This window comes from Squalius cephalus (genome assembly GCF_949319135.1).
Source record: "Squalius cephalus genome assembly, chromosome: 19".
NCBI classification, from domain to species: domain Eukaryota; kingdom Metazoa; phylum Chordata; class Actinopteri; order Cypriniformes; family Leuciscidae; genus Squalius; species Squalius cephalus.
This window is the reverse complement of record NC_137140.1, coordinates 20,061,058-20,074,991: the sequence shown is the minus strand read 5'-3', so window position 1 is coordinate 20,074,991 and position 13,934 is coordinate 20,061,058. Positions and strand designations below refer to the sequence as shown.

The 13,934-nt window shown below is 37.4% G+C and overlaps 1 protein-coding gene across 1 annotated transcript in view; it reads right to left on the bottom strand.

Annotated features, from left to right (window-relative positions):
- The window catches only part of shisa8b (shisa family member 8b), a 29,708-nt gene that overhangs the window by 3,359 nt on the left and 12,415 nt on the right, over positions 1 to 13,934 (bottom strand). The window contains exons 2-3 of the mRNA XM_079852166.1: positions 13,812 to 13,933; positions 7,737 to 7,859 (exon numbers count right to left, since the gene is read on the bottom strand). Of these exons, the coding sequence (XP_079708292.1) occupies positions 7,737 to 7,859; positions 13,812 to 13,933 (245 nt within the window). The remainder of the gene's footprint in view (positions 1 to 7,736; positions 7,860 to 13,811; position 13,934) is intronic.

The following is a 13,934-nucleotide window of genomic DNA, read 5'->3' as shown; positions in this document are numbered from 1 at the left end:
GCGTTAAAATATAATTTCTCCATCAACATGTACACTAAGGGCCTCCATATGTGTTTGTCATAGTTGAAGGAATAAATACATGTTGCATGTAAGCAAGTGAACAACACTTAGGCCAATTGGAGTGTGATTACCATGTATACATGCTGGACGAAGGTCATATTTTCTTGGTCTGTTAAAACCACAAAAACCAGACTGGTATGATTTCAATTTAACCAAAGCGTGTTGATGACATTTTAAAAACACAAACTATTGTTTTAATCCAATTGAAATCAGATTTTTAAAGTGCATGTACGCATATTTAAAAATTATTTTTTTTAAATCATCAAAGATCTAATAAAATAATGTGCACCATGTACATTTATTCATTTAGCAGACGCTTTTATCCAAAGCGGATTTTACAAATTATGTAAAATCCATCCATTGGAACCATGAGTTAGGCGTCTCAACTTTAAAACAAGTCTTGATGAAGGACATAAAACAGCAGTGTCTGTATTCCTGTTGAGATGTCCATTGGGAGCTTGTCTATTTTATTAAACACTGACTTTATGTTGCCTGAAATGCTTAAAGGTCATGCCTCGGACATGAGTTATCTCTCTTCTCACGGTATTTACCTGCGAGCTGCTCATCTGTCTCGCTGAATTAATGTATGCTAGATGCACGTGTTTAGTTTGTTCTTGTATTGAGTAAATCAGAAGGTTTTAGAAGGTGTGTATGTCAGGGGACATATTTTATATCGGGCTAGATGCCTGAATCACAAACAAAAAGAAAAAAAAAGAATTGAGTTCCTGTAGATGCTCTTTTGGTCTTAGCCTCATCAAATCCAGTATCAAATTTATAAACTGATGTCAGATGGCATTCTTTCAAGTAACATAGTCATCAAATTATATTTTTATCCTTTTTTCTCATTCATTACTTTCTTCTTGCCACAAGGTGATTCAAAGAGATGACATCTGAAAATCCTTGAGCTTACTACATAGGCTGTATTGTCTGTGTGCATCATCTTCATCATCACCATAACCACGGTGTGCTGATTGCAGACCATTCTGTCAGATACAGACGTGTTCATATGTGAAAGTATCTAATAATGTGTATGTATTATGTATGTGTCATTATGCCACTGAATCATTGTGATCCTGACACTATTGGCTTGACATGTTCCCAGAATATAGGGCAGGCTAATGCTCCTGCTTAAATGGACAAAAAACCTCTCAAGGCCACAGCTTTTTCTTCTTTCTTTTTTTTCCTGTCTTTTAAAATATGTAATTATTTGGCAAAATACGCAAATAGCCATTTATTATTTAAAAGTTTTTTCAACCAATCACAAACTCGAGAAAATAAGAACAGTAATTTGGCACTCTCACACATACAGTCTATTTTTGTAGAATTAACTTTTTGCATTTAGAGGTCATGTGTGAACAAGACCCATTGTTGAAATTACTAGAGCTGATTTGCTGGCTGAAGACATTGTAACTTTACCAAAATAAATTCTGTATCGATGCGTTTACAACACCGTAAGATTAATGATTTGAGTATATCAAAGTTTTGAAGAAGCGGATTCAGTTAAAGCCCATTCACACCAAGAACAATAACTATAACGATAAACTGTATTAGCATTCACAAATTACAAAAATGTTCTGTTCATTAAAAGCATGTGCTGCAGTTATGTCGTCAGCTGGATTAAATGCTCAAGCTCTTTAATAGGGCCAATGAGAATTGTCAAGTGGAATTTTTCATTCCACTTAATTCCCAGACACACAGGTATAACAGGAGGTGGCTTGCATCCACTCATTCAGATTTGTTCTTTGGAGCCGAGAAGAGGTGCCTGTGATTCTCTATCTATTTACCTCCTGGAAGCTTCGTAGGATTCCTATTCGCATTTCAGTGGTTCTCTCTCCCACACGCACATATAAGTGCAAGAGAGTTCCTCTGGGCGCTTCAACGAGCAACTAGAAAGAGACATTTTCAAAAGAGAATATTCTCTAACAAGAGTTTTTCTGTAAAAGAGAAATATCCTCTAAAAGTGCAAACACGGATCTTTTTAAAGTTACTTTTTCACCCGTGTATTTCTGGATGCGGTCGACACCAGTCTATCAGACGCCACGATCGGTGCTGCAGTTTGGGCCATGCTGCTAATGCTGATCATCTTTTGTGGATGGTACATGTACAGTGGTCGAGAGAGATTAACATACTTCAACTGAAGAAAACACACGCAAATTAAAAAAAACACCAGCAAATTAAGAAAACATATTCAGCATTTTGACAACACGTGTTGCAAATACTCATAACGCAACCAAATACAGAAACGCGCTGCAAATAGTACAAACCACCAAGAAAATGTTTCAAGGTGACCCTAACAAGAGACGAACCTGGCTGGGGCATGCTTATTGTTCAATGTCTACTTGTCAGTAGTGTCGATGACCTGCGGTGAGGTTTTTAACGTCTGCAGCCACATTTAACATTCGCGCATTTCTGTATTTGCTTGTGTTTTGAGTATTTGCAGCACGTTTTTGTATTTGGTTGCATTGTGAGTATTTGCAGCACATGTGTTGTCAAACGGATGAAGGTGTTTTCTTAATTTGCCACCGCCTTGCATGACTTGCATAACAACGTACGTAACTCCCATATACCAACTAAGCTACTGAAAGAGATGCTTCCAGAAGTTATAGATCCTCTTCTTAATATTATTAATTCATCACTGTCATTAGGATACGTACCAAAAACTTTTAAGATGGCTGTTATTAAACCTCTTTTATTTAAAAAACACAACTTGATCCTAAAGAATTGGTTAATTAGACCAATTTCGAATATACCATTTCTGTCAAAAATACTAGAAAAGGCAGTGTCCTCACAACTGTGTTCCTTTTTAGAAAGAAATGGTTTCTGCAAGGATTTCCAGTCAGGATTTAGACCATATCATCTCATCTCTTATCATTCGATCCTGGTTGTATCTCTATTAGAGTTACCTGATCTTAATGATGCATTTGATATATCGACCACAACTCTCTTTTGCATAGATTTGAAAATTATGTTGTCATTAGTGTAATTGTGTTGGCATGGTTCAAATCAAACTTATCTGACTGTTACCAATTTGTAGCAGTAAGTGAAGAGGTGTCATATCAATCACAAGTTCAGTATGGAGTACCTCAAGGCTCAGTACTAGGACCGCTGCTTCTCACCCTGTACACGCTACCCTTTGGGAGATATCATTATGGTGCATGGTGTTAGTTTTCACTGTTATGCTGATCATACTCAGCTCTTTATTTCTTCACCCCACACTTTGAAAACCCCTGATCTAGAATACTGTCTAACACTTGATGGATGTTCTGTCAAGTCTTTGTCTTCAGTTAGTAACCTGGGTGTGCTCTTATAGATACCATTCTTTCATTTGAAAGACACAGTTTTAGCATCTGTAAAGCTGCATTTTTCCATCTTAAAAATATATTTAAATTTTGACATATGCTCAAAATGACAAATGGACAAAGGTTAGTTCATGCATTCATGACCTCAAGGCTAGATTATTGTAATGCTCTACTGGGTGGTTGCCCTGCACGCTTAATTAACAAACTCCAGCTGGTCCAAATTACAGCAGCTAGAGTTCCTAGAAGAACTAGGAAGTATGACCATATTAGCCCAGTTCTGTCAACATTGCATTGGCTCCCTGTATTAAACATTGATTTTAAAATCTTGCTAATTACTTACAAAGCATTAAATGGTTTAGCTCCTCAGTACTTGAGCGACCTCTTAACACATTATAGTCCTTCACGTCTATTGCGATCTCAAAATTCTGGGCAGTTGATAATACCTAGAATATCAAAATCAACTGCAGGCGGTAGATCCTTTTCTTATTTAGCACCCAAACTCTGGAATAGACTTCCTAGCCTTGTTCAGAAAGCAGACACACTGTCAGTTTAAATCTACACTAAAAACACAACTCGTTAACCTGGCATACACTTTACACATTATCAATTTCTATTATTCAAATCAGTTAAATGATTGTTAGGCTGCATAAATTAGGTCAACCAAAACCGGGAACACTTTCTATAACATCCGGTGTACTTGTTACATCGTAAGAAGAATGGCATCTACGCAAATATTAGTCTGTCTGTCTGTTCCTTATCCCGAGGTTACCGTAGTCAGACAGATCTGGTCCATCCAGATCAGATGGTGGACCTGCACCTAGACACGACCAAAACGCAACCCTGAATGTCAGTAGAGACCGTGTCTACTAGACAATCCCCTGTGAAGGTCTTGTCGACATGATAGCCATCGGCACAGATCCTCAGCAAAGACCACAAGAACCAGACAGGTCCAGACACCATGTTCATTACTTGGTCCACGGAGAACTGGTCCCCTTAACTGAGCCTAATTTCTCCCAAGGTTTTTTTTTTTCTCCATTCTGTCACCTGATGGAGTTTGGGTTCTCTGCCACTGTTGCCTCTGGTTTGCTTAGTTGAGAACACTTAATATTCTACCATATTATTGATCTGACTGTACTGACCTGACTGAGCTGGAAGATATCATAATTTTTGGCAAAACTGCTTTATAGACTAAATGAACTCATTTAATAATTGATGATCTTTACAACGGAACTGAATCAACAATGAACTCAGTCTCGAAACAGAGAATTGCAATTGCTTTGGCATAGCAGGCCCAGGGGTGCCGTGCCCCCTAGGAGTGCGAGCACACTCCACAAGAAGTGTTGCATCCTCATCTCTAGAGAACGGCGACTCTCTAACAGACGTCTGCAGAGCAGTGGGCTGGTCGACACACAATACTTATGTGAGATTTTAGAATCTCCAGGTTTGAGCCAGTTTTGTCCTGTGTGTTATCAGGTACGAACAGGTAAGCTGCAGGAAACTGGCCGGATGTACTGCTTGCACATAGCGCCTTCCCCTATCTGAGGTGGTAACGTGCAAAAAATAAATAAAAAAATAACAAAAAGAAACAGCTGAAGTGACCTGTTCCCATTGGAAGAACTGTTCTTTCTGTCCCTACGTAGTATGAGGGACTACACGGCATATGTGGGGCATTGGGAAAGTCATGATGTAGCGAGTGCACTTGTTATCCGGCCCGACATCTGAACCACCAAACCTCGTGACATGGTTCAGCTTGTTGCGCCGTTTTCCAAAGGGACCCCTAGTGTCAGTAGATCGACAATGTCGAAGTGACTGACAGATTGAGAACATCTTGGTTACTGTTGTAACCTTCATTCCCTGATGTAGGGAACAAGACATTGTGTCCCTCCTGCCACAACACTGAACTAACCGCTGAAATGGCCGGGGCACTGTCTCGGCTCCTCAGCACAAACCTGAATGAGTGGATGCAAGCCACCTCCTTTTATACTCGTATGTCTAGGGAGTAGCATGCAAATTTCACTCGCCAATTCTCATTGGCCTTTTTTTAAGTATCAGAGGTGTTTGGAGCTCCCAAGTGTGAACTCTAGTGTCAGTACATCTACAAAATGTCTAATTTCCTCCATCAGGGAACAGAGGTTACAACAGTAACCAAGACGCTATCTATTTTGTGGAGAAAATACCAGCAAATTAGACAGAACCTGAAACAAAAGAGCTTTTCTCCATGTGAGCAGATGAAGAAAATAGTTGACAGATTAAGGGTCTATTTAAAGGTAATTTCCGGCAAATTACTAAAAGTTGACAGCATTTTGGTGCTGTAGCTGTTACATGTGTGAATTGCGGATGTGGTAAATTTACGAGAATAAGACATTTTTATTGCAATTTAAAGGAGAACTTGGTAACTTTTTTAACTTAATAAAACTGTCTAGAATTCATTTGGATGGTTAAACAACCTGTTCTGGTGATATTGGTGACTTTCCCCGCTCCCCCCAGCGTTCCCAGGCGGAAAACCAACCTTGCAACTTGGGGACTACCGTCCCGGCAAGATAGAAATTGGAAGTCTCGTGAGAAGCGAGAACGAGAACGAGAACGAGCGCGAAACACAAATTGCTTTACGGCAATTCGACATAAACACACACGCATGTATGATGTATTACCAGATTACCCACCTCGGTAGACATAGCTCCACACGATACAGTTGGCTTGCTCCGATCAAAACAAACGCACATGAGCAGCGGTAGAGAGGGGGAGGAGGCCGCCGCAAGTGAATTTTTTACGACCGTGTTGTGAAATATACGCCCCCCCACAACTGTAGGGGGAGCTCGTGGGGAAAACATGCGACAACAAAAGGAAAAATCAGCGAAGAAGTGACTAGAGTTCGCTAGAGTTGCCGAGTTCTCCTTTAAAGGGTTTTGTGTGTGAAAGTGGCCACTGATTGCCTTCCAAACAAAGATAAATACTATGCATCGTGAACAATAAAAACATCAAAATGTTTGAATGAGATGTAATAAACAAGGGAGAATGTTTATAGATATCATCTCTTTTACCTGAAAGAACTAGATTATTTGCAGCTGAACTGAAAATAAAACTAAATTTCCCTCATTATACCTCTTTACACTAAGCCATTATAAAGGTCTGATGAGGCAAAAAATCTAGCGTGGCAGTGGATAAGCAACACCTTTTGTGTAGTGAGGATTCTGGGAAAACACTCGAATGTACACGTCTGTCTAAAAGTGTAGCCACCGGCACAGGGATGTTAAATAATATCGGGACTGACAGAGTAAAGTGCCCCAACTGTGGTCCTGTCATGATTCATGTCTTGTTTCACTGATTTTGTGTTAGGATTTTAAGTTTTGGTGTTTTCTGTTTCTATTGTTTCTGTGTTCACTGCCTATGTTCAGTTCCTGTGTTGGGCTTTGTAGTCCTTTTGTTGATTGGTTCCCCTTGTTAAAAAATCATGAGAGGGATCACCTCCATTTTGGCCAAATGAGCCAGTACTATAAAGTCTGTCACATAGTCCTTCAGATCTCCTTGATCTCCTTGACGGAGACTCTTAATCCTCACAGCTGGATCCATGAGGAGTGAGTTTTTTTAACAGAATAAACTTCAACAAATCCAACACGGACACCAGAGAACCAGGTAGCAGAATAAGCTCACCAAACATATAGCCATGAAGGACAAGACCTGACAAAGAACATGGGAGACACAAGGGTATAAATACACAAGGGCTAACAAAATAAGACACACCTGGCAACAATCAAGACTAATTAACAGGGGGACCTAATCAACAAAAGGACTACAAAAGCTAACACATGAACTGAATATAGGGAATAATTTAAATAGCACACTTAAAATAATAGGGAAACACCCAAACGGGTTATGTGAAATCTGTAAGGTTGAAGAAACAGTAACTCATGTATTTCTTGATTGTAGAAGATATGAGCAAGAAAGAGGAACAATGATAGAAGAATTAAGAAAGAAGGTAAAGCAGGAAATAAATTTTAAGGTTTTAATAAAATGGGCAAGTGAAATAAATAGTAAAGTTTTCTTCAATTTTATTAGAGAAACGGGTTTGGTGAATAGATTGTAAAACTCTGTTCCACACTCCGGAGCAGAAGGTGGCGGTAATGCACCTATTTAAGTTGGTTGCAAGCCGCCGTTAAAAATCAAAAAGAAGAAGAAGAAGAAGAATATAGGGAATGAATACAGAAACAATAGGAACAGAAAACACAACAACTTAAAAGTCAAGACAGTGACCACAACGGAAGCTGACTCTTTCAGTCAAACTCAGGGACTGTTGTTTATGACATCCAGCAGAGCATGAAATAATTCAGCATCTGTGAATAAAGTGTGTTTGTGCACATAGCATGTCATTGTTCTTACCAACTGCTTTCAGAGAGTTGTACTTATTCAGCGCCAGGCCTGGTATGCTGAGGTTGCTTTGAGGATGAGAGAGTCCGGCCGGTGTACCAAAAGGGAAGCCGGCATTGTTTAGATGGTACTGTTCTGGAATACAGAAGGATAGAAGAACATTAAAATGAAAATTTTGTATATGAGGGTACAATATTTCATGAATGAAAGTATGAAGTTTGAGGTCAATAATATTTCAGCAATTATGCATCATGAATTGATCAAAAGCAACAGTAAAGACATAATGTTACATAAGATTTATATTTCAAGTAAATTTGTTCTTTTGAACTCTATACATCAAAGAAAAAAATATATATCACAATTTCCACATTAATCAGCACAACAGCTTTCAACATCAATAATAAAACTTTCTGAAGGATCATGTGACACTGGACACTGGAGTAATGGCTGATGAGTAGTTTATCTATTTTCAAAAGCACAAACTACTCTGCTATGTGCAGGCTGCTGTTAGTGGGAAACCATGCTGTTGATTGAGTCATTTTGTTGAACTGCAATAGAGAACTATTTAAATCCGCTCTATATGCAGTGACCCTATATTGACCATTGAAATGTGGTTCAGATGCTCCAGCCTGAATGACCTATTTTTCTTTGTAAGCTGTGGGTGACGGCACAGGAAGGACATTGATGCATTTAATGAATGTTAGATGTTGCTTTCTTTTTTCCCGTTTGTTCCATTACTCATTAGTCACATCTCATTTAACACGAGCGATGTGTTGAGAGATGTGGACAGCCGTTCTTTTAGGGCAAACCTGTGTTACACATTCCGAAATCATCCTGGCATTTCCAAGCAGTGGTAATGTGTTTTTAATGCTTTAAATAAATGTTGCATTAAAGCCAACAGTATACCCTTCAGTGTGTTAATTCAGACAAGTATACCCAAAAACTCTGTCGGGGACTGTTCTGATGCCATCATGGTGCATCAAAGGCATGTCTGGGTAATTCTAACGTTGATTTTCATGCAAATTACATCGGTTGAACCAAGCTTGCTCAAGATCATTTAAGGTATTCTCTGCTTTTTAGACTCTGCAGGTGTATTAGCTGTCTTTTATGTTGTTTAAGGGAAGTTTTACCCTTCTCACCAGGTCTCTTTTCTAAACCTTAACTAAGAGTGTGATGCCCTAAGGACATTAGCTTTAATACAACATCAGCACTGATATTAACCACCATTTACTATCTATGTGCCCTCTTGACACTCTCGGCTGTGTTTGATAATGATGAAGAGTAAAGGGAGGAACTAATGAAGAGGGTTTGTCGGGGTAAAGCAGGATGCAAGGCTTAAGCATCACAAAGAGAAATCAAACCAGACTGTTCGTAAGATTAAGTATATGTGATCTAATTGTGAGTGAGGGTGATGTACTCTGTACAAGTTAATGTATTCATTAGGTATTTCTGACTAGACCTTTGAAGTCAAAATCATTGTAAGAAAGTCCAGAGGGGTAATAACAGCTTTTGATACATTATGTAATATTTTTAGGGCTGTGTGCATTATGTACTGAGGGGTTTAGCATATTTCAAAATATGCTGAACAGTTTTCAGATTCCTAAAGATCCTAAAGCGCACAGCATTGTTGCTTTCCATGTGACCATTAGTGTATAAATCTAATGTATGATAAACATTTAGTTGCTGTGGAAAAATATGTTATCAAAAATAATACAAAATACCTTTTCTCTATCTTCCCATAAGTGTCGGCATGAACTGGGATTTTTTTTTTTTAATAGCCAGTGTTGTTATTGTTAACTAAAACTGTTTTTTTTTTTTTTAATGTTCATTGAAATAAAATAAAATGTACATATTAAATGAAAAACTAAAATTAGAAGTGTTGCAACTAATTGAAATATAAGTTGAAGTTGAAGTACTAAAATTACTAAACTAAATTCAGTTCTAAATAAATTAAAGCTAATTAGAAATATAAAAAACTACTAAAAATTACAAATAACATTCACATAGTGTGTTTAAAACTAACACCTGGCAATCCACCAAATGCGGGTTAAAATCTACTGTGGCGGGTAACACATATCACCACATTAGCCAATTTGGCGGCTTATGATTTATAAATTATGTTCTATCAATTTGCATGGCATCGCTATCAAAGTTAGCAAAAATGAGGGTCGCACGTAAAGAGGGTCGACAACTGAGTCTTTAAAATTCCCGTCTGCTATGCGATTGGTTAATGCTCCGCCAGAGCCCTATAGGAGACAATTAAGAGACTCATTTTTCCAACCTGTTCTCTTAAATACTGCATGACCAAGACTTTTGTGCAAAAAGCGCCCTAGCGTCTTTATTGCTACGTGCAGGTCATTATAAGAGAAGTCACAGAGAATTTTGTTTTTATTTCCATTTTATTTTATTTGTATCCGCAAACAGAGATTGACTGTCGTAAAAAGCTGAAACCAATACAATGATTCAGAATCAGATTTAATAACAAATATATTTAAATCTGTGACTTTGATTGCATATAACAAGTTAAAAATAACTATTAAAATGAAAACTGAAATTGTAAAAATAAAAGGTAGGCCTAATTAAAAATGTAAATACATTTTATAATCGTATAAATAAAACTTGACTACAACCCACAGTGAAGAACCCTCCACTATCTGCATAATTTTCACTATACTTTAATATTTTAGAAATAAGCTTGGATGTTTTTAGATTGCAAGGCAGCACAATGTATATAAATAAATTGATAAATGTAAAGATGATTAATAGATAAAATACATGCAGCTAAATCAAGTAGGCCTGTGCTAAAATAAATTAATATTAAAATAAAATAATATTGTTAATACAACATAATATCATAAAATAAATATGTAAAATATATTATATTTAAAAAATATATATTAAAAAAAATATGCAAATTATTTTCAACAGCCGACAAGTCTCGGTGAAGCCCATTCCATCCCTCTAACTATCATATTTTTTCCAAAAGCATCCATGTTACGACTGTGTTAATGTTATTTGAGGTTTTTTGGCTTCAGGGACAGACTAATGTATAACTCAAAACAAAGTGAGATCCCAAAAGTGACTTCTCAAGCCCATATAAACTCAAAGGTAAACATCCTGCCTGTCATATTTGGGGATGGCAATGTGAATTGAATGGGGGATTGAGAATGTGCAGCAGAGATGCACTAATATGGGACGGGGTGGCATCTGTGCATTTGTGCGTCATTGTTCACGCTCTTCACTGGAGTGCCACCATTTCCCACTGAAGGCCTGTTGTGTATGTTCTTAGCCCTGAAGCAATGTAGACGTCTGTGATGCTTTAGTGTGAGGTATGTCTCCTTGTGAGTGCGCGCGCGTGTGTGTGTGTGTAGTGGCATATAAAAACAACGCCTGAAATGCCAGAGGCAGAGAATTAAAGAGCGGACTGCATAAGGGGAAGTCTAAAATTGGACCGTTTGTCTTTGTGTTGTATGACACTGTCATGCCATAGCACATGTGCTCATATAAACACACTTTCTGATGCCTGATATTAACCTCTGCTCACTGTGGATAGGCTTGAGGTTTAGACTTCATGCCTGTTATTTAAGTTTTTATTTTTTTCAAAGGTGAAAATGGGATGGGTGTGTTTTACCTATGCCAGAATATTCTTGCAAAATTACAGAAAATACAATATTTGTGTCTTTGGGCATCTTGGTAAGATAGAGAATGAAGAGGAAAACATTGAAAGCATATGATACACTCTTGGGTTCACCCAAAAATGAAAATTCTGTCTGAAAGACCTGTCTCTGACCTGAATGAAATACTCACCCTCAAGTTGTTCCAAACCTGTATGAATTTCTTTCTTCTGCTGAACACAAAAGAAGATATTTTGAAGAATGTCAGTAACCAAACAATTGATGGACGCCATTGACTTCCATAGTAGGAAAAAAAAAATACTATGGAAGTCAATGGCGTCCATCAATTGTTTGGTTACTGACATTCTTCAAAATATCTTCTTTTAGATATTATAGCAGGTTTTACTTATCTTGTTTTATTTTTTTGTATTCATCCTCTGATGAATTGTTCTCTTTAGGGCCAGGAATTTCAGCTTCAGTTAAGTAAATAAGGTTGATTTTGATTTCATGTTGACTGTAAATGAAAGGGACTGTTGCTTCAGCTTCAGCTCATATACAACATAATGCTATTGGTCCCACAATATCCAACATCTCTTTCCAGACATCTTGTGATTACACAGCCTCAGGCCCTTGAACCATCTAGTGCTTATCACATTTATTTTTCCAGGCACTGTGGCGGTGTAATGTTCCCAATTTAACCCCAGATAAAAGCCAACACGAAGACATGTCTTTTGACCGTGACATTAAATGTCACCTTCCCAGATCAAGACCAAAAACAGCACAAGCACTATAATCTTCACACTATTACTGAGGACGCAGAAAGTACGCAGTGAGATGTGTACAGTCACATCGCTAAAACCTCTAAGCACTGTGGAGCAAAACTTAAATCCCTTTCATAAAGAGCAGAGGAAAGTGTGCCGCTTAAGCCTGGCACAGACGCTGGATATCAGCATAAACCCCACATCAACTGTCGGTCTGAAGCCCGCTGTGTCTCACGCCCGTGTAAATCCACCCAGTGCAATCGTCCTCGCTTGTGTTTAAAGATGAGTAAGAAAAGGAGGTTCTAGATTTATTTTCCTCTGGCTCTTGAGGAGAAATGGAAATTATGGGGGAGAAAACCAAGGATAGCCAGAGAGAGAGAGGCACTTTATCTAGATCATACTCACAAGTGGCAAGATGCACACCCGGGAACATTCACTCTTATGAGGGTGAGGGTGAATCTCAATAAAAGTATTTTATGCCCGTTACTAAATAATTCTGATTGAAGTATTTGAAGATTAATGAATGAAATTGTGAATAAATCATTGTATTGCAGTATTTTTTTTACTGTAATATATTAAAGTATGCATATTAAAAAATAGACACATTTTTCTAGATATTCTCTCTCTCTCTCTCTTTCTCTCTCTCTCTCTCTCTCTCTCTCTCTCTCTCTCTCTCTCTCTCTCTCTATATATATATATATGTATGTATATATATATATATGTATATATATATATATATATATATATATATATATATAAATGTATGTGTATATATATATATATATATATATATATATATATATATATATATATATATATATAATGCAATATTACAAAATATAATGCAATTTATTTATTTTATGAATTTTCATCCGCCATTAAAAAGATTGTGTACATACAAACATATATGTTCATATATTTGTATATCTTATTTATTTATTTATTTGAATGTTTGAGCTTTTAAAAGTCAGTGGGGTCCAATGCTGTCCATGGAAGAAAGAAAAGTCATACAGGTTTGGAACAATATTAGGGTACTTGTACAAGTCAGAATTGTTATTTTTGGGTTTACTATATCCTTATAAGATGTTATTTGCTCAAACTGAGGGCATAATTGTGATAACTCAAAGATTTGTTTGCACAACATTGCAAGATTCAAACCTACAACTTTACCAGCCAGCGAGGAAACTCGTGCACTTATTTAATTATTTAAAAAATGTTTTTAATTTGTTGTTTCTTTTTATCACTGAAGCATATTTTGATGGACTGTGATGGCTTGAACTCTTTTCAGTTGACTCTGAAAAGATTTTTAACGAAGTATGAAGAATGAAGACCAGATTTAGTTTTAGAATCTTTATCAAAGATAAACTTTCCCTTAAAGATAAACCTTTTATATTTTTTTACTTAACTTTTTCTTTTTTACTTGTCTTTCACTTTTTTCTCATCATGAATATAGCCAAGGTAGCTGGCGTTAAACAATAAACAAACAAATATTTGTTGTTTTTTGCTATCAACAAGAACAGAAAGTGAGCAGCTGTAAGCCAGTGATTCACAGTGTACGTTGTCATGCAATACTCTTGGGAAGTGAGCCCCGTTGGGAAGTTGTGCGAGCAGACATGTACAAAAGTGATGCATCCATAAATGCAGAATCTATAGCAGTGTTTTTTTGTTTGTTTTTTTGCATGTAGGGAGAACAGCAGAGTAAGTGATCTCACCGCTGCGGCTGCGAAGCATCCTGGCAGAGATGCCATTTGCACCGACAGATGTGGTGCTGCTTAATGGTCCATCCACAGGACTCCCCTCCCCTCCTGGCTGCTTCAGCAACTCCTGCAGAGTCC